This window comes from Delphinapterus leucas, chromosome 3, assembly GCF_059928025.1.
Source record: "Delphinapterus leucas isolate spDelLeu-1000000601 "Yukka" chromosome 3, BTC_Dleu_Yukka2, whole genome shotgun sequence".
Classification (NCBI taxonomy): Eukaryota; Metazoa; Chordata; class Mammalia; order Artiodactyla; family Monodontidae; genus Delphinapterus; species Delphinapterus leucas.
In genome coordinates this window covers 58,610,274-58,631,896 of record NC_143131.1, presented here as the reverse complement: position 1 = coordinate 58,631,896, position 21,623 = coordinate 58,610,274, and the positions used below count along the sequence as shown (strand labels likewise).

The 21,623-nt window shown below is 36.1% G+C and overlaps 1 protein-coding gene across 9 annotated transcripts in view; it reads right to left on the bottom strand.

Annotated features, from left to right (window-relative positions):
- The window catches only part of FCHO2 (FCH and mu domain containing endocytic adaptor 2), a 116,172-nt gene that overhangs the window by 81,706 nt on the left and 12,843 nt on the right, over positions 1–21,623 (bottom strand). For all 9 annotated transcript variants that reach the window (XR_016392679.1, XM_089908989.1, XM_089908988.1 and 6 more), the window contains exons 2-5: positions 18,730–18,821; positions 5,136–5,210; positions 2,064–2,205; positions 1,826–1,978 (exon numbers count right to left, since the gene is read on the bottom strand). Coding sequence is in view for 8 of the 9 variants with exons in the window: in XM_089908989.1 (XP_089765115.1) it covers positions 1,826–1,978; positions 2,064–2,205; positions 5,136–5,210; positions 18,730–18,821 (462 nt within the window). In the remaining variant the exon portion in view is untranslated. The remainder of the gene's footprint in view (positions 1–1,825; positions 1,979–2,063; positions 2,206–5,135; positions 5,211–18,729; positions 18,822–21,623) is intronic.

Genomic DNA, 21,623 nt, shown 5'->3' with positions numbered 1-21,623 from the left:
ATCTGTGCTTTATCTCAATTTATTTTGTGCATGCATTAGCAAGATGTGTTCTAAGGTACTTGCTTCTCTGCTTACACCATTTTGGCTTATGAAAGGTTTCACAGGAACACTCTACTGTTGTACAGCAGGGAAAGCTATATTAGCTATATTAGATTCCTTAAGATGTGCTTTTGCTCATTTCAGGTGGGAGGTTTCTTGTTTTTTCCCCTCTCTCTTCTCTCTCTCCCTCCATCAGTGATGCTGGAAAACTCTACAGAATACAAGGTAAACATCACCTCCTAGAATTGTGTTATATTCTATCATTTATGCTCACCCATCCCCATTTAGCAGTTTCAGGTTATCTCCTGCCAGCCCTCCAAGGCCCCAATTTAGTATCAGTCTTATAAAGGTAGCTTTTAATTAATTCCCTGGAAGAATATAGGGGATATGAACGAAACAGTCATGAACTGGTTCCCTGGCCTGACTGCCAGTCAGAACTGCATCCTTAAACCCCAACTTCCAATAATGCTTTAGCCCTTCAGCAGCTCAACAGTCTTTTTTCACTACTTATAGTTTCACCAAGTGAGTGGGGTTCCTTGGGCTTCATCTCAAGTGGGGAATATTTAGTCCCCTTTACCACACAAGAGCTAAATTCCACTGCCTAACTTAGGACTTTGGGTCCAACAGCCCTGCATAATCAATCTCTACGTGCCCTTTTGAGTTTCTGTTCCATTTCTGGTTCATTATGAAGATAATATTCTTCTTTTTGGAGCATGTTATTTTGCTTTATTTTCCCTTTTCATATATTTTATTCTTAACTGCTATGCCTGGAATGAAGAGCGTTTTAAAATCATGAACTTAACTGTGCCTCATTTTCTACCCCCTCCCAATTTTTATTTATTGCACAAAACACTAAAGGAAACATATTACCCCAAATTCCATCAACTGTTTTGATTTTTCCAGATGCTCTTCTGGTTTTTGCCCATGTATATACACTTTTATAATTATTATAATTGCAACATAATTACAGTTTTGTTATTTTTTAATGGCTATTTCAAATATTCTACAAAGCTTTCAAAATTATCACTCCCTATGGCTGATTCCTAAATGATATATACCACATCAAACAAGTGGATAGTTAAACTGTTTTGAAAGGGGAAAAATATCTACTTTCAATCAAAATGAGAGTGGGGGAAAAGGTTGTGGTTTACCGCAATACTACATACACAGGCTCAAAGTCAGCAATAAATCACCCACAACATATATTTAAAGTTTATCTCAAGTAACTATTGCCTTGCTAAATCTACCAAAGTCTTGCTTCAAAAAAATTTTTACCTCATTATTAAATCTTACACCAAGCAGCATCTCATCAATTATCTTATAAAAATATCCTGCAGGGCTTCCCTGGTGGCACAGTGGTTGAGAGTCTGCCTGCCTATGCAGGGGACACGGGTTCGTGCCCCGGTCTGGGAAGATCCCACATGCCGCGGAGCGGCTGGGCCCGTGAGCCATGGCCGCTGAGCCTGCGCGTCTGGAGCCTGTGCTCCGCAACGGGAGAGGCCACAACAGCGAAAGGCCCGCGTACCGCAAAAAAAAAAAAAAAAAATCCTGCAAATGTGTCACCAATATAAAGAAATCATTCCTTTTTATGTATTTGCTAATCTATCTACCAGATACAACATATTTTGTAAACCTACTTCTGTTTCACTTAGGTAAATCACTAACACTCAAAGGCACAGTGACTTCATCTTTAATATGAGATCATTCTTGAGTGTTTAAAGATTAAATGCAGTCTTGTATTTGAAAATGCTTGAAACCACAGAGGTATTATTTTTATCACAATTACCTTTTCTATTTCTCTTTGTGTAGCTCCTTCCTTTTTCAAACGTTCCTGTTCTACACATTTGGCATTGTAATTTTCCTTGGATTTCTGGAGGGCCTGAGTTATGCTCTGAATGGTTTGAACAGCTTCCAGAGTTCCTGCAACTTCTTCTTTAGTCTGTTTGGTATGAAATGATTCATCAAAATGCAGAACTACGAAGCATTCAATATCTGACCAATCAATCCTTTAACAAAACGGATACCTTTTTATGCGATTTTACTTGTTCTTCTCCATACTTCTGAACTTCTTTTATTAATTCTTGTAATTTTCTAACAAGATCCAAGTGACAATTTGCTAATTTCTCTGTAGATGTTTTGAACACATCCCACACTGGTGCAAATGTTCTAAAGCAAAGAAAACATGGGAATAATTTACTAACAGGAAGAAAAAGTTTAAGGCTCCAGAATAGAACCAATGGAAATAATGTTATATTCAGTAATTTTAATTAGTCAAAAGATGAAATTAAATTAAATCACAAATGAAACGACTGACAGCCTGACCTTGATTTTTTTTTAAATCCTTGGTTAATTACTTAAAATATTTTTATACCTCAGATACAGAGAAATGAGTTAATTCATATCACAGGTCTGGCCATGACCCTCCCTTAATTATAACGTGTCATTTTCTGAGTTGATTTGGTTATTTAGATTTGTATCAGAAGCCCTTCTAATCACTGTCTACTGTTTAAAACTAACTTATTATCAAATCTAAATTTTAGACTCTTCAGTGCTCCATTTAAAATGCTTCATCAAAAATAAAAGCTCCTGTGAATTCCCTGGCAGTCCAGTGGTTAGGACTCCGTGCTTCCAATGCAGGGTCACAGGTTCGATCCCTGGTCGGGGAACTAAGATCCCGCATGCCTGCAGTGTGGCCAAAAAACCCAAATAAATAAAATTAAGAAGATAAAAGCTCCTCTGAATTTAAACATGCAAAAGTCAAATTTGTACATGATTTTTAAGTGCCTTCATCATTAAAATTTATTGAAGAATGACTTTAAAACTGTTATCTGAAACTTTGTTTCAGATTTTACCCGTGTACTTCAACAAACACTAAGAGAGTCCCCTTTCTACTACACTTGGTATAGAATGTATGACATACTTTCCTACCACTTCTTCTCAACACTGAGAATTTAATATTTTCAACAGGTTCAAGTACTTCCAGGAGTTACTACATTATAATATTTTGAATAATACTTAGGATGCCAAAGGGTAGTTTAAACTAATCTGGTCAGTAGGGAATGATGTAAGAATAATTTTATCCTATGCTTTCCTCAGGTACTTCCTCAGAGATTTTCAACAGCACTTGCTTTGCTCTATGATAAAACAAAAACAAATAGCAACAATGATCATTAACGCAAGATGGTAGAGACAGAAATTACTTACCCTAATATGTACTCTGTGCCAGTTACTGCATTTCCTACCCAGTAGGAAAGCTAACTGACAACAATCATTTTAAGCAATAACAAAAAGTTCAAAGAGAATAATTAAAATACTTAAATAGGACTGTTCTGATTAGATCTTACCTCACACTTTTAAATCTAATCAGCATTAAATGTGGCAAGTAGTTAGATGGAAAATTTTGAGAGAAAAAAGGACACCTGAAAAGTATCCACTCACTACAGCACCAAAATACATGTACATCACTTCAGGTAAACCTGATACATGATAGTCTAGACTTTACAAAACAGGTAAGATGAGAGTGTCCCTTTACTTTACCCAAGGATTATTTACACTGAAAGGAGGTTCAACATAAGATTTCTTTAAATACAGGTTTCTTTAAGGAATTTCAAGTATCATTCCATTTTTTAAAGTTTGACATACACAACTTTTTTCTGGCCAGGTAATACAAGTTGATGTACAATGAGCACTAAGAAAGGAAATTGACCAATCCAAAATATGTCTAAATGCAACTAAATACAGAAAGATAAAATTCAATTCTTGCCTAAATATGCATCAGTAAACAAAAACATTAATATTTATAATCTTAAGTAACAACACTAACACAAAAAATAAAATATCACCTATTATTCATCAAAGACACATATTCCAAAGACAGAAATGTTTTCAGTAACTTTATTAGAAAACACATGTTTTTTTCTACCTCCCACCTGGTAACTAAAAATAAGAATTTCCTATATTAAAACCATGGCCTCATACTGAGTGAAGTAAGTCAGACACAGAAAGACAAATATCATATGATATTGCTTGTATGTGGAATCTGAAAAAAAGGTGGGGGTGTACAAATGAACTTATTTACAAATCAGAAATGGAGTCACGGATGTAGAAAACAAACTTACGGTTCCCAAGGGATGGGGGGGAGGGATAAATTGGGAGACTGGGACTGACATATACACTCTACTATATATAAAACAGATAACTAACAATAGCCTGCTGAATAGCACAGGGAACTCTACTCACTACTTTGTAATGGCCTACGTGGGAAAAGAATCTTAAAAAAAACAAAAACAGAAGTAGAGTCACAGATGTAGAAAACAAACTTATGGTTACCAAGGGATGGGGTGAGAGGGGGAGAACTGGGAGATTGGGGTTGACGTATACATACTAGTATATCTAAAATAGATAACTAATAAGAACCTATTGTATAGCACAGGGCACTCTACTCAATACTCTGTAATGGTCTACTTGGGAAAAGAATCTAAAAAAAGAGTGGATATTTGTATATGTATAACTGACTCACTTTGCTGTACACCTGAAACTAATACAACATTGTAAAGCAACTCTACTCCAATAAAAAGTTTTTAAAAATAATAAATAAATATTTCTAAAATATCAATCATACTGGAAACCTAAAAGAATGAGTATATGAAAGAAAAATAAATTATTTATTAAAAAAAAAACCAACAAACCATGGTCAATTGGTTAAAGCTAGCTTCTGTTACTTTCTGGCCCTTCTACTGTGGTCAATAAAGAAGAAATTACGTTTTAGAAGAGGCACGTCTACATGGAGGAGTTAGAAACAGGAGGCTGCCAGAAAAGTGAGGAGAGATATGGAAAAAAGAAGGAAGAATGAAGTTGTATTGTGTAGTTTAATAAAGGGAAAAAAGTAAGTTTCATTTACTTTGTGCTAACTGATTCAGCAAATTCAATTATACTTTCTATCAAGTTGAGAATATATTCACATATAGATGCATTTTGAATAAACACATTACATATTATTATATTTATGAACCATTTTATCCTTAATGGGAACCTACTATTCTCATAAACTTTGCCTAAATCAACATTGAAAGAGTTCTTCAAAGAAATTAACTCACCCAAGTTGTGAATAATTGCTTGCAGATTTTGCTAGTTTTGTCATTGACCTGGAGTACGCCTCTTCTATTGTAGCTCTGTTAAATCAAATTTCCATATTATAATAGCTCTTGTTTAATGACCAAACACATAGCAAAATTATTAAAATACAGTCACAACTGTAGAAACAAAAAGATAACTCAAAGTATATGTTAAAAATAAGTAGGTATGTGGTCATGAATTTCTGGCTTATCTTTAAATGGCTTTTGTGCACATCTACTTAAAGAACTAGTCTGGTATAGAGCTAAAATAATGTATTGATATACCACCAAAAACACTTTAGTGAAGTCACTCCTCTTCTTACCTTTAGTATCAATGGTTATCGGAACAGGAAGTACAAAAGTACTGTTTCTTGCATTCTCTCTATATACAAACTGATTCAGTGTGAAAGTCATTTGTGTTTAATATTTCCTTGGTGTACTTAATATAGTTTTATTATTCTTTAACATTGTGAATTCATTATTATGCACATTGAATGGAACAAGAGATTGAGGACAGCCATTTGCACAAAACTAAGTATGAATTATTAGCAAGTCTGAGATCCTGAACTTCAGTACTTAATCTAGTCTGTGATTAGATCTAAAACATTAACAAGTATTTCACACTAGGATACTGTGCTTTATATAACTGCTATACAGCATACAGAATTTTAGGCTAAAAAAATTAAACCATTAAATATAGAATAGAAAAAAATTTTCCTATAGGCACATAACTTACAAATGAAAACTATGACGTTGTCTTGGCCTTCATAACACTACAAAAATTAAGTTCTATCTTACCTCACCCATAATTACCCTGTCCCTTCTCAATCTGTGCTACCCTTAACAAAGAAACAGTCTACAACCGCCACTGCCTTCCAGTTACTTTGATAGCTTCAACTAACATTCTGAGATCAACAAATCCAGATCTCCACCCTGCTCTTGAAGCAAATCATCTGTTTAATATCTAAATGCCTCAAGCATAACTCTAGCTAGACATCTTAATCATCTCAAGCTCAGAATATCCAAACTAAGCTTATCTCCAGACTCTTCCCCAACCCCACAAAAGGTAGCTCTTAAACAAAAAGCAACTATTAACAGTAACTGCCTCTCACTGACTGCTCCTTTAAACTTCTGGGTGTCTTTTTAATACACTATATTACAAGGGTAGTACTTTGATACTTTTTAGAAAGTTAATACAGAAATAGTATCTCAATGAATAAGTTTAACAGCAAGGAAAAAATGGTTCATTTCCAGTACTAGTAAATTGATCCAAAAACCTTCCAATGAGAAAATGAGAAAAAGCTGGAGAGGTGGTGGGTGTGCCTAAAAGGCATCAGAGAACTAAAGAGGCAGTTAAGAATCAGCAGGCCAAGACCCAAGAGAAGGCTATCCAGAGAAGAGAGACAGAGAGGTAGGGCAGCTTGTCCCCTGGGGCATCTACAAGCAGCAGCTGATCCTGAGAAGCGGAGCAAAGCTTCACAAGGTAAGGGAGACAAAACTAGCTTCAGACCTGCCAAAGGTGGGAAGCATGGAAAATCCCATACCCTTTAAACTGAGACTCAAAGAGTAAGGATATAAGGAGTTAAGAATGAACCGTAAGTAGGCAAGCTCTCAAGGGGACTGCAAACATTATCTTTTCAAACTGATATTGGATCCTGCATGGTTGTCTTATATATACATTCATACAACCACCAAGTACATAAGGAAACAAGACAAGATGAAACACCAGCAGAAGCAAATTTAACAATGTTCCACACGCTAAGATTATAAAGTTTAGACTTTATGAGTTTATGCATTATGATCAAGGAGCCAGTCGATTAAATCAAGAATTTCACTAGAGAGCTAAAAATCATTTTTCAAAAGTGGGGGAGAGCACAGCAAATTTGAAAAAAATATAAATTCTATATCTGAAAAATACAATAACCAAAATTAGTGTCTCAATGGATGCAGTTTAACTATAGAGTCAATACACGGTAGTGAGACGTAAACTAGAGAGAGGTGAGAAGATCTGGATTCTGGATTAAAGCTCAGTGAAACATAAACTAACATAACATGGTAAATCAACTATACTCCAATAAAAATTAATTAAAAAAAGAGAAAAAGCTCAGTGAAACAAAAGAATGGAAAACAGAGAAGAGAAATAAAAGACAAAGGACAGAGCAAAAAGGCCTAACATGTGTAAAGAAAGTAAGAATGGGTCAGAAGAAATATATATTTGCAGAGAAAATGACAGAGGATTTTCCAAAACTGACCACAGATATCAAACCACAGGTTCAAGTAGCCCAACAAACCCTAAGAGGATAAATAAAGAGGTATGTACATCTAGTCACATCATAAGAAAACTGCTGAGAGTCAAAGACAAAAGGAAAAGCTTAAAAGCAGCTAAACCTTTCCCACCATCAGACGTTACCTTCAAAGGAACAATAATTAGCCTGATAGCTAACGTCTCAACAGTAGATAATGCAATGGTCTTCAAAGAATTTTTTTTTAATCTAGTAAAATGCAAAACTATAAAACTCCTATAAAATAACATAGGAGAAAACTTAGATGACCTTGGGTATGGCAATGTCTTTTTAGATAGAACACTATAGACATGACCTATGAAAGAACTCATTGATAAGCTGGACTTCATTAAAATTAAAAACTGCTCTGTGAAAGATGATGTCAAGAAAATAAGAGGACAAGCCACAGACTGGGAGAAATTATTTGCAAAAGACAAAAGAGAAATAGAAATGTTATCCCAAATACACACAGAACTCTTAAAACTCAACAATAAGAAAACAAACCTGATTAAAAAATGGGCCAGGGGGCTTCCCTGGTGGCGCAATGGTTGAGAATCTGCCTACTAATGCAGGGGACACAGGTTCGAGCCCTGGTCTGGGAGGATCCCACATGCCACGGAGCAACTAGGCCCGTGAGCCACAACTACTGAGCCTGCGCGTCTGGAGCCTGTGCTCCGCAACAAGAGAGGCCGCGATAGTGAGAGGCCCGCGCACTGCGATGAAGAGTGGCCCCTGCTTGCCACAACTAGGGAAAGCCCTCGCACAGAAACGAAGACCCAACACAGCAAAAATAAATAAAATAAATTAATAAACTCCTACCCCCAACATCATCTTTAAAAAAAAAAAAAAAATGGGCCAGGGCTTCCCTGGTGGCGCAGCGATTGAGAGTCCGCCTGCCGATGCAGGGGACAAGGGTTCATGCCCCAGTCCAGGAAGATCCCACGTGTCACAGAGCGGCTGGGCCCGTGAGCCACGGCCACTGAGCCTGCGCGTCCGGAGCCTGTGCTCCACAACGGGAGAGGCCACAACAGTGAGAGGCCCACGTACCGCAAACAAACAAACAAAAAATGGGCCAAAAACTTTGACACCTCACCAAAGACGATATACAGATGACAGATAAGCATATGAAAAGATGCTCCACATCATATGTCATCAGGGAAATGTAAATTAAAACAAGATACCACTACATACCTATTAGAATGGTCAAAGTGTGGAACACTGACAACACCAAATACCAGCAAGGATGTGGAGCAACAGAAATTCTCATTCATTGCTGGTGAGAATGCAAAGTGATACAGCCACTTTGGAAGACTGTTTCGCAGTTTCTTACAAAACTAAACTTATTCATACCCTACAATCTAGGAATTGTGTTCTTTCCTATATACTCAGAGGAGTTGAAAACCTATGTTCACACAAAAACACGCACAAGTATGTTTATAGCAGCTTTATTCATAACTGCCAAAACTCAAAAGCAACCAAGATGTCCTTCAGTAGATGAATGGATAGATGATGGATAAATAATTCATATCCAGACAACAGAATATTATTCAGCATATTACTAAGTGAAAGAAACCAACCTGAAAATGCTATTACATACTGTATGACTCCAACTAAGGCTGACCTTTGAACAACATGGGTTTGAACTGTGCAGGTCCACTTATACACAGATTTTTTTTCAACAAATACATACTATAGTACTAAATGGTCCACAGTTGGTTGAATCCACAGATACAGAACTGCAGATATGAAGTGCCCACTGTAAAGTTATATACAGATATTCGACTGCACAGAGGGTTGGCACCCCTAACCCCTGTGCTATTTAAGGATCAACTACATATGACATTCTGGAAAAGGCAAAACTATGGAGACATAAAAACAGAGCACAGACGATTCTAGGGCTGTGAAAATACTCTGCAAAATATTATAATGATGGATATATGTCATCATACATTTGACCAACCCATAGAATGTATAACACCAAGAGTGAAGCCCAAGGTAAACGATGGATTTTGGGTGATTAGGATGTATCAATGCAGGTTCATCCTCGGTTAAAAAAAAAAAAAAAAGGTACCTTTCTGGTGAGTAATGTTGATAATGGGGGAGGCTATGCGTGTCTGGGGGCAGGGGACATATGGAAAATCTCTGTACCTTCCTCTCAATTTTGTTGTAAACCTAAGATTGCTCCAAAAAAACGACTTTAAAAAAAACCTACCAACTAGAATTCCATACCCAGCAAAAATATAAATGAAAGTAAACCCCTAATAAAATAACAGATCTAGGTGATGAGCATCAATGGCTACTAACATCACAAAAGAGATATAACCAGATACTATACGCCTCTGATGGAAGTACACACCACCGCCGATGAAGTATTCTTGTCAAAATATTGAACTGAATTTGATCTAGTTGCTACATTCAAATAACAATTTATAAGAAATATAGGAGTAAAGGAAAATGTTAAATAAAACTATGAATATGCAATTAGCATGTTCCAGGATTTGGGACCCTCTATAGAACAAATAATTTGGTTTCTTAAACAAAAAAAAAGTAAGGAAGGAGTGAGGAGAACTACAGATTAAGAGACTCAAAAATCACATCAATCAAACATAGTGTATAACTCTTGCTGGGATCTTGATTAGAGGAAATCAATTATGTGTATCGTTGTGTGTATATGGCAATTGAGAAAAAGTGAGCACTGACTGGATATCTGGTGATATTAGGAATTAATACTAAATTTTTAGATAAGGTAACATGCTGTAGCTATGTTTTTTAAACAGCCCTAATCTTTCACAGACACAAATGAAATGCTAATGGATGAAATGCAATGTTTCTGAATCTGAGATTCACTTTATAACTATTCAAGAGTAGTGGTATGGGACTTCCCTGGTGGCGCAGTGGTTAAGAATCCGCCTGCCAATGCAGGGGACACGGGTTCGAGCCCTGGTCCGGGAAGATCCCGCATGCCGCGGAGAAACTAAGCCCGTGTGCCACAATTACCAAGCCTGCGCTCCACAGCCTGCAAGCCACAACTTCTGAGCCTACACACCGCCAACTGCTGAAGCCTGCACACCGCGTGCTCCACAACAAGAGAAGCCACTGCAATGAGAAGCCCGCACACCGCAACGAAGAGTAGCCCGCGCTTGCCATAACTAGAGAAAGCCCGTGCGCGGCAACGAAGACCCAACACAGCCAAAAATAAATAAAATAAATAAATTTTTAAAAAAATGATTAAAAGAAAAAGAGTAGTGGTATGGAATCGAAGGAACAAGCCTGGCCATGATTTGACAATGTTGAAGCTCAGTGATTGCAGCATGGAAGTTCATTATATTAAGTTCCTAACTTCTGAGTAGGTTTTATATATGTTTGAAAGTGTCCATAATAAAAAGTTTTTAAAATAAAGATAAATTAAAGATATGATCAGACTAACAAAAATTGAGAATTCATCACCAGAAAATCCACATTAAGGAATATTAAAAGATGTTTTTTAAAGAGAAGAAAAATGATCCAGGACAAAATATCAGAGAAAAAGTAAATAATTTTAATAAATCTAAAAAATGACTATATAGGGACTTGCCTGGTGGCACAGTGGTTAAGAATCCACCTGCCAGTGCAGGGGACATGGGTTTGATCCCTGCTCCAGGAAGATTCAACATGCCGCGGAGCAACTAAGCCCTTGCGCCACAACTACTGAGCCTGCGCTCTAGAGCCCACAAGCCACAACTACTGAGCCTGCGTGCCACTGAAGCCCGTGTACCTAGAGCACGTGCTCTGCAACAAGAGAAGCCACTGCAATGAGAAGCCTGCACACCGCAACAAAGAGTAGACCCCACTCACCACAACTAGAGAGAGCCCACGCAGAGCAATGAGCATCCAATGCAGCCAAAAAAAATTAATTTTAAAAAAAGATCAACTAGGTTAGATATTAAAAATATTTTTTAATTACCATTAATTTTGTTAGATGGGTAATATTATTGTCTTCTAAGTCACTAGCTGTTAGAAATACATACATAGGGACTTCCCTAGTGGCGCAGTGGTTAAGAATCCACCTGCCAATGCAGGGGACACGGGTTCGATCCCTGGTCCGGGAGGATCCCACATGCCGTGGAGCAACGAAACCCATGCGCCACAACTACTGAGCCTGTGGTCTAGAGCCGAGCCACAACTACTGAGCCCACGCACTGGAACTACTGAAGCCCATGCACCTAGAGCCCATGCTCCGCAACAAGAGAAGCCCACGCACTGCAATGAAGAGTAGCCCCCACTTGCCGCAACTAGAGAAAGCCCACGTGCAGCAACGAAGACCCAACACAGCCAAAAAAGAAAAAGAAAAAAAAAATCTATGGCCTACAGACCTGTCCATAGGATCAAGCTGCACATTAAAAAAAAAAAAAAAAAAAACACATACATAAGTATCTATGGATGCAATAATTTGATGTCAGGGAACTGTTTCAAACAAGACTGTCAAAATACTAAAAGCTGTTGAAACTATATTATAGTTCATTACTTAGTGGTTTGTAATACTTTCTCTATTTTGTTGGCTAAGTTTGAAATTTTTCAAATAAAAAGCTAAAGAAACACACAACAAAAATGGCATATAAGTGTATATTTCCACAATAAAAAGTGTTTTAAAAATAGAAAACTTTTAATTTCCAGAGTAAAAAGTTACACACACACACACAAATGGCATATAAAGCATGTAAGTCAGGGGGTGGTAGTGTTCTCAGGTTCCTGCATTTTCAGGAAGATGATAAAAGTGCCAATTATTATTAGAAATTAATACATCAAGGAAATATGTTATAATCTCGAGGATAACTACTAAAAGAATGAGGCTATTACTTCTAAGGTGATAGAAGAAAAAAAATTAATAGAATAAAAGAAAACTTTTTAAGGCCAAAAGGCAACAAAGAGGAGGACAAAATATAAAACAAGTAGGATAGGGCTTCCCTGGTGGCGCAGTGGTTGGGAGTCCGCCTGCCAATGCAGGAGACACCGGTTCGTGCCCCGGTCCGGGAAGATCCCACATGCCGCGGAGCGGCCGGGCCCGTGAGCCATGGCCGCTGAGCCTGCGCGTCCGGAGCCTGTGCTCCGCAACGGGAGAGGCCACAACAGTGGGAGGCCCGCGTACCGCAAAAAAAAAAAAAAAAAAAAAAAAAAAAAAAAAGTAGGATAAATAGAAAAAAAATACTAAAGGGGTTAGCAAACTGCAGCACCATCAGCAAATCTAGCCAATTGTTTGTCTTCATAAATAAAGATTAGAATACATCCATGCTCATTTATTTACGTGTTGGTTACAGCTGCTTTTGTACTAAAAGAACAGAGCTGAATAGTTGCAACAGAGACCAGACCACACACAAAGGCTTTACACAAAAAGTTTGACAACCTCTGACACAACGAATTTGAACCCAAATATATCTGCAAATATACTGTATGTAAAGGGCTAAATGCTCCAGTTAAACAATATAGATTTTGAAAGTGGCTTTAAAAACAAGAGAGAAACATATCTACACCACAAAAACACAGCTAAGGAAAAAAATGCAAACACTAACCAAAAGCAAACAGATGACACTTTAATAACAACAAAGAAGACTTCAAGGCAAAAACACTGCTGGAGACGTAAAAGGACACTGCATAATGAATGAAAAAAGTTCAAATCGCCTGAAGATGTCATAGTTCTAAATTTCTATCCATCTACTAACATGGCCCCAAATATATAAAGCAAAAATTGGCAGTACTACATGGATGAACATTCACAATCAATATGAAAGATTTTCAAAACAGCTCTTTCAGGAACTGATAAAATGAGCAGGATTCAAAAACAAAAACCAGTGAGGATATATTAGAATTAAACAACAGAATTCACAAACTTACCATAATAAATACATATAGAACTCAATACCCAACAGATACAAAATATTTTCAGGTACATAGAGATATTTAGTAAACTGACTCTACCCTGGTCCATAAACCAAGTGTCAACAAATTTCCAAACATTGAAATCATACAGGTATGTTCTCTAATCACAATGTAATTAAGCTTGAAATCAACAGGAAGAATATACCTTTACAAATCAACACATATTTGGAAATTAAGAAATGCACTTCTAAATAACCCACAGAGGCAAGAAAGAAAACACAATGAAACTTTAAAAATTTAAACAAAGTATAATGAAAATCCTATTTCTCAAAACTAGTGGAGTAGAACAAAAGCTATGCTTGAGAGAAATTTATAGAGTTAAATGAATATGTCAGAAAAGAAAAACAGTTGAAAATCATTAAGTTAAGCATCCATCCCCCCAAATTTAAAGAACAGAAAACTGAACACAAAGTTGAAGGAAATAAAGAAGTTAAGGAAACAGAATATAAATATATAAAAAGAGACAAAGTCCATAATTGGTTCTTTGTACACACTATTAAAAACAACAGGGCTTCCCTGGTGGCGCAGTGGTTGAGAGTCCGCCTGCCAATGCAGGGGACACGGGTTCATGCCCCGGTCCAGGAAGATCCCACATACCGCAGAGCGGCTGGGCCCGTGAGCCATGGCCACTGAGCCTGCACGTCCGGAGCCTGTGCTCCGCAACGGGAGAGGCCACAACAGTGAGAGGCCCGCGTACCAAAAAAAAAACACAAACAAACATCAAATGAGACTGATCATGAAAAAAGGGAGAAGGCACAAATAACCAATATCAGGAATAAAGTGGGATGTCAGTACAGATCCTGTAGACATTTTTAAAACTTCATTGAAGAATATTAAGAGTAACTTTTTGGCAATAAATTTGAAAATTTACATGAGATAGGAAAACTCCTTAAAATATAACTTATCAAACTCACAGAAGAGCTGTAATATCTGAATAGTCCTGTAACTCTTTAAAAAATTAAATATGTGATTTAAAACCTTCCTACAAAGACAGTTTCAAGCCCAGATGGATTTACCAGCAAATTCTATAAAACACATAAGGAAGAAACTATAATCTCCCACAAATTTTTCCAGAGAATACAAAAATAGGGTATACTCCCCAACCCCTTTTAATGAAGCCAACAAACCTTGATTAGTAAAATGTAAGAAGGATATTTAGAGAAAGGAAATTTTCAGGCCAATCTCACTGATAAATACAGATGCAAACATAAGAAATAAAATAGTAGCAAACTGTTCTACTAATGTATAAAAACAATAATACATCTCCACAAAGTTTGGTTTATACCAGGAAAGGGAAGTTAGTTTAACATTCAAAATTCAACGTAATTCAGACTAACAAAAGAAAACAAAAGAAAGAAAACATCCATTCATGATTTTTTTAGAAAGGAAAACAAAAGCCTTACCAAAATAGTATGTAGAATTTCCATAATCTGATAAATAGCAGGGAAAAAAACTAGAATAAATATTTAAGAGTGAAATGTGAGACTGGGAACAAGATAAGGATGCCTATCATCACCATTTCTATTCAGCATTACACTGGAGATATTTGCCAGGGCAATAAGAAAAAGAAATAAAAGGTATAAAAAGGTATTAAAAAGGGAGAGATTAAACTGTCATTTTCACAAGATGATTGCACACACAGAAAATCCAAAAGAATGTACAGATAAATAAAATTAACAGAATAAACAAGAATCACCAGGCTGCTAGACAACATATAAAACTCAAACTCATTTACATAAATTTGCAACACATAACTTACAAACTGCTTTTATCTAGAATATATAAAGAATTCCTTCAATTTATTTTTTAAAAGGAAGAAAAAAACCAGAAAAATAGGCAAAAGATGAAGAGATACTTCATAAAAGAAAAGATGCAAATGGCCATCTTTTCATAAAAGAAAAGATGCAAAAAGGAAAGATGCAAAGAAAAGACGCAAATGGCCATAAAAGAAAAGATGCAATATGAAAGGATGTTCAATCTCATTATTCATCAGGGAAACACAAATTAAAACCACAATGAGAGAGTACTACTTATCAGAATGGCTCAAATTAAAGGACAGACAAAACCAAGTGTTGATGAGGACATGCAGCAACTGGAACCCTCCAACAAGGCTGCTGTTGGTATAAACTGGTACAGCCACCTTGGAAAATTCTTTGGCATTAACTACTAGAGTTGAACATACACATGCTCTAAGACCTGGCAGTTCTACTCCAGGGTAAATCACTAATCTAAATATGTGTATACTGAGACACGTGTGCAAGAATATTCAAAGCAGTATTACTTGTAACAGTAAAAACACTGGTAACATCACAAATGTCTGTCAACAACAGTAGATAAATACATTTAGTAAATTTACATAATTTAATATTAAACAGCATTGTAAATAAATTATACTAAATTCAACATGAATCTCACAAAAGTGCTGAGTAACAGGAGTCAGAAAAAAGATCTACTCTATGATTAAATTGATACACTCATTACAAAGTTCAAAAAATAGATACAACTAACTTCCTTCAACAGATAAATTACAATATATCTGTAAATGGAATATTACTCAATAACAAAAAAGAATGAATTACTGATACATGCAACAACATGGACCAATCTCAAAATAATTATACTGAGTGAAAGCACTGGACAACCAAGTATATCCTATATGACTCTATTTACATAAAATTCTAGAAAATGCAAACTAACCTAAGTGTTGAAAGCAGATGAGTAGTTGCTTATGGATGGGGGCGGACAGAAGGAAGGTATTACAAAGGAGAGATGAACGTTCACTATCTTGATTGTGGTGATGGTCATGAGTGCATGCATATGTCAAAATGTACGAAATTGCACACTTTAAATATGTGCAGCATATTGTGTGTCAATTATACCTCAATAAAGCTGTAGGGAGGGAAGAAAGAAAGGAGCAAAGGAGAAAGGGAGGAGAAATGAAGGGAGCATGGAAGTGGGGAGGAGAGGATGAGGATATGAGAGAAAGAAAGTCTGAATGACTAAGTTAAGAAGTTATTTAACCTTTCTGGGTCCCAATTTTCTTATCTATAAAATAGGACTTAGAGTTTTGACAGTTAAATGAGATAATGTATGCAAAGTCCTTAGTGCATAGCATATGCTTATGTCTATCTTTTCTTCCTTTCTTTATCATTCACTCCTTCAAGAAATACGAGTATCCAATTATGCCAGGCTCTGTGCTAGGCACTGGATACAACAGAATTTTGTATACTGTTCCCCTATAAGGAACAGAAACAATAACAAAAATGAGTATTACAACATTTTATAAATACTACAAAGAGATATATGATGTTGAGAGAGATTACAATAAGTGATTTTGACCTAGTCAGAGAGATTAGGAAAGGCATCTGTGGAGAAGTGAGCACACTGCTGACCTCGTACGGTCAGCATGTACAAACAAGGACTAAGCATGTACAAAATCTGGACTGAAAAAAAGCCTGCCAATAAAATAGCCAATGTCTCTGGAGAGGAAAAAGGAGTCTGAATAAAGAGGAGTCTAGTGTGAGCTAAAGCTTGAAAGGCAATTTGGGATCAGACCACACAGTTCTGTCTTAAGAGCAATAGGAAGCTTCTGAAATGGTTTAAACAAGGAGTAACAAACTGATCTGTAGTTTGAAGAAAACAAAAAACACTCCAATTACAGTACAGAGAATAAGTTGCAGGAAAACAAGAATGAATGTAGATAGGCCAGTTAGGTGCTACTGCTGCAGTCCAGGCAACAATAATGATAGCTTGGATCAGGACAGTGATGTTAGAAATTCATTCTATCAAAAAATCTTTACTGAGGGCCTACTAAGGGCTGAGCTCTATCCTAAGTGCAGGAGAATGAACAATAAGCAAAAAAGACAAAAAGAGAAAATCCCTGACCTTGTGGGGTTTACAGTCTAGTGGGGAGAAACAGACAGACAAATAAATAAGTAAAATATCACTTGTATCTGGTGTTTGTTAAGTGCTATGAAGAAAAATAAAGTAGGGAAGGGGGAGTGAAAGGAGGTGTTGTCTCACTGCCCACAGAATCACTAAGGGGTCAGATTCTGAGCAAAGAAGGGATGACCCGGGAGTCCTGGACTTCTTAACTGACATAAATAGGGCTAAAAAGCATAATTACCACTGCTCTGTTGGTCTCAAGGTAGATAATTATAGTAGTGATGTAAGTATTGGGGGAGAAGGAGGCTAGGGGATGTGCCGGGAGATGCAGAGTACTAGAGTCTCTCCTTTTACTTTTACCAGTGACGAAAAGTGAGCCAGTGAGGGACAACTTTATCCATAGCACTTAGGGCTTTATGGTCCCCCTTTTAACTCCAGTAGAAAGATGGAAGTCAAAGAGGATTTGTCTAACATGGAATAGTTTGTTCCCCAATTCCTACCAGTTGACAAACTCCATGAAGCAGAAGCTGCCTCTTTATCCCCAAAATCCAGACAAGTGCCTGGCACACAGCAGACATGGGATATATATTGAAAAAATAAATGAATGAAGTACTGTATCTAAAGGCAAAGTATCCCTATATTAGCAACGTAAAGATTTTAAATGTGTTCACATAAAAATTACCAAGTGGGTCCAGCCACAAAATAGCCTTAATCAAATCAAATTATACTGATTTTATCATATACTAACGCATATATGTGGAATCTAGAAAAAACTGTACAGATGAACTGCTTTGCAAGGCAGAAATAGAGACACAGATGTAGAGAACAAACATATGGACACCAAGGGGGGAAAGCAGGGTGGTGGTGGTGCAATGAATTGGGAGATTAGGACTGACATATATACACTAATATATATAAAATAATAACTAATAAGAACCTGCTGTATAAAAAAAATAGAATTCAAAAAAAATTATACTGATTTTAATAGTTGGTAATTGACTATTGTATTCTAAGAGTAATAAAAAATTATGTTTCTAAATTTGCACAGTTTAAAAACATGTACTTAAGACTTTTTAAATATAAAAGTTATAATAATACATAATTAAACTACAAGTTCAGAAAACAGTCTTTTCAAATTATTTGAAAGGTTTGTTTAGCGACATATTTGTTTAGAGAAATGGTAATATCTTATCCTACAAAATTCCTCAGTTTTTCTACTGTATCACCTTGCTAGCATATTCAATGAAAAATATATAGATAATATTTTCAAGCAGTGATTTGCAAATCAGGAGTTTATCAATGCCACTGACAGCCACTATTTAGTCCTCAGTGTGTAGATGACAGAGAACCACTACTTTAAAGTATAACTATAGTATACTTTTTAAAAGTGTAACTGATTACTTTTATCTAAATCCGACTAAAATTTTCTCAATTATTTATATTCTGAAATTTATCTTGATAATGAATTGTTAAATGACTTATTAAAAAATACATACCTTTCTCTTACAAAATCTGCTAGTTCTTTTGTCGATATCTGTCCATATTTCATATTATGGTAAAGGACATCAAAGCCACTATTTTTTTCCCCCTAAAATTTAAAAAGATTTTTAGTTTAACAAAGAGATCAAAATGACTTAAGAATAACTAACATGCAAGTCTAATGCTCAAATGAGCTGTTTTTCCTTAATTTAACCATTGTTGCTCTAACTGTATAACTTTAAACTGTATCAAAGGGATACTGTATGCTTTGATACAGTTTACAATATATTATATACACATATACACACAATACACACATATACATTCTATAATCACTCATAAAGATATATTAATGAAATTCATCTGAAATTTTAATAAATAAATGCAGCATAATTTAGAAAAGATAAACATGGACCTTTTAAAATATATTACCAAATCTCATGTCAATTCCTTTAACCTGCATTGAGAGATTCCTGATTATTTAACTCAGAGTCTGTACTTTAAAATAACTGAATCTTGACTTCTGAGTCAAGACAGAATTTACTAATCACATAAGCACTAAATACCACAAAACACTTTATAATCACTAATCTAAGTCTTTCAATAAACTTAAACAACTTGAGATGTGAGAAAGGAGATAAAAGTTTAATAAAAGAGCAGTAACAGTCTATTGGTTAGTCCTCAACTAATGGGAAATTAACACAACTAGACTACTACACAACCCTAGAAAATCCTAATGCCATTTAATCCAATATAAAGCTAAATTAGCAAGTCATAACACAGAAAACATCAGAAATATCAATTTTATACGTGAAATGAAAGACTATTTATAAACTAAGCTCAACAACTCTTTTTGCAGTTAGCAGTTTTTATTTTTCTTCAGTGACAATAATGAAGAATTGAATATATTTGTTGGAAATAGAAAGCAATGCCGTAAGCAAGTGTTATGCAAACTGAAACTTAATTTTCCACAGTCCACCAAAAACAGGAAACATAGGAACTTCCTGCTAAGCTGAAGTGATCCCTAATAAACCTGTCAGCTAATATAGCAAGTAATTAGACTGTTATACATACAATGAATTAAAACATCATGTTTGTAATAATACAAATAATATCCCGAGCATTTGAACATCCATTTCCATTTATCAAGAATATAAAATAGGGCTTCCCCGGTGGCGCAGTGGTTGAGAATCCGCCTGCCAATGCAGGGGACACGGGTTCGATCCCGGGTCCAGGAAGATCCCGCATGCCGCGGAGCAACTAAGCTCGTGTGCCACAACTACTGAGCCTGTGCTCTAGAGCCCGTGAGCCACAACTACTGAGCCCGCATGCCGCAACTACTGAAGCCTGCGCGCCTAGAGCCCGTGCTCCACAATGAGAGAAGCCACTGCAATGAGAAGCCCGTGCACCGCAACGAAGAGTAGACCCTGCTCGCCGCAACTAGAGAAAGTCCGCGCGCAGCAACGAAGACCCAACACAGCCAAAAATAAATAAATTTTTAAAAAAAGAATATAAAATAAAACTACAGTCTCCTATAAATCTAAACACATCCATTTGGCTTCTACAATTTTTCATGTTTAAAATAAAGAAAAAATCTGTGATCTAACTTTAGTTATTTACTTTCTCTGGGTTTTTTCATGCAAATTTATTCCAGTCAAAATAATATTCTCTGAAATAACCATTAACACTAGTCTATAGCAAGCAAAAATAACATCATCATGCAGATTAGTAAATTTATAGACAAAATAATCAAGGGCCTGAATCCTCCAAGGGATCCATTCCATTACTTGAATATAATAAAGAAACTACAAATAATTAAACTATCCACCAACTCCCATAACATAGTCATGAACCCTGAAAAAAACAAATCTGAAATCTAAAACTATAAAATCCAAAGTCTGGAGCTCTCAGTCCCCAAAGTTCTCCCCTGACAACTACCAGTTTTCATTTGCACATAATTCTAACAAGTCAGGTTACCTGGGTTCCCAATGTGTATTATGGATATTCATCATGCATATTCAAATTAGAAATGAGCTGGTACTGAAGGGCTATTCACACAAGCACACAGACTATTAGAAGAAATAATATTTACCATCTCTCTTTTTAAAAGAAAACAAGAAAACTTGGAGATCATCTAGTAACTGGGGCAATAAGGTCCTGAGCATTTTGTTTCACTGTTACAGTACTGTAAACATTAATCAATCAAGGAAAGGTTAAAAAAAAGCGGGGGAGAATTTCCTGGCAGTCCAGCGGTTAGGACTCCACGTTTCCACTGCAAGGGGCCCAGGCTGGATTCCTGGTTGGAGAACTAAGATCCTGCAAGCCGCGCAACCACAGCCGAAAAACAATGGTTAAATTACATTCAGAAATCTAGGTTCTTATTAAGAAGTTCTCAAAAAGTAAGCTCTTTATTTGGGAAGTTCAGATATGCAAATAGCATATTACTTGAAATTACCAAGAGAGGAAATGAGATTTATTAATTTCTTTACCATTCAATATAACAATATTATTACAGTAACAGTAATATAATATACCTTAGGAAACAGTACTAGCTATTCCATCCCTCAGGTCTTCACTTGGAAAGAGAAGGAAAAATACCAATGAGGATGTGAAGCTGAAAAGGTCTGCTCCAAGAGGCACTAACGACTACACATAAACACGCTGCATGATTACAAATCCATGTGTCATTTCTTCCTATTTGGGTATTCATTCATTTACTGAGTTCTAAAAAATGTAATACGCCTGATCCTAGGCACTGTTTTCTTAATTTCATAAATCTATTAACACAAACATTTATTGATCATTAACTTTTTCTCTGGCACAAACTAAACAAAAATTGTAATACTTCAAATAGCTCTCTCTCTCCACATACACACACACACACACACACACACAAATATACATGTATCTT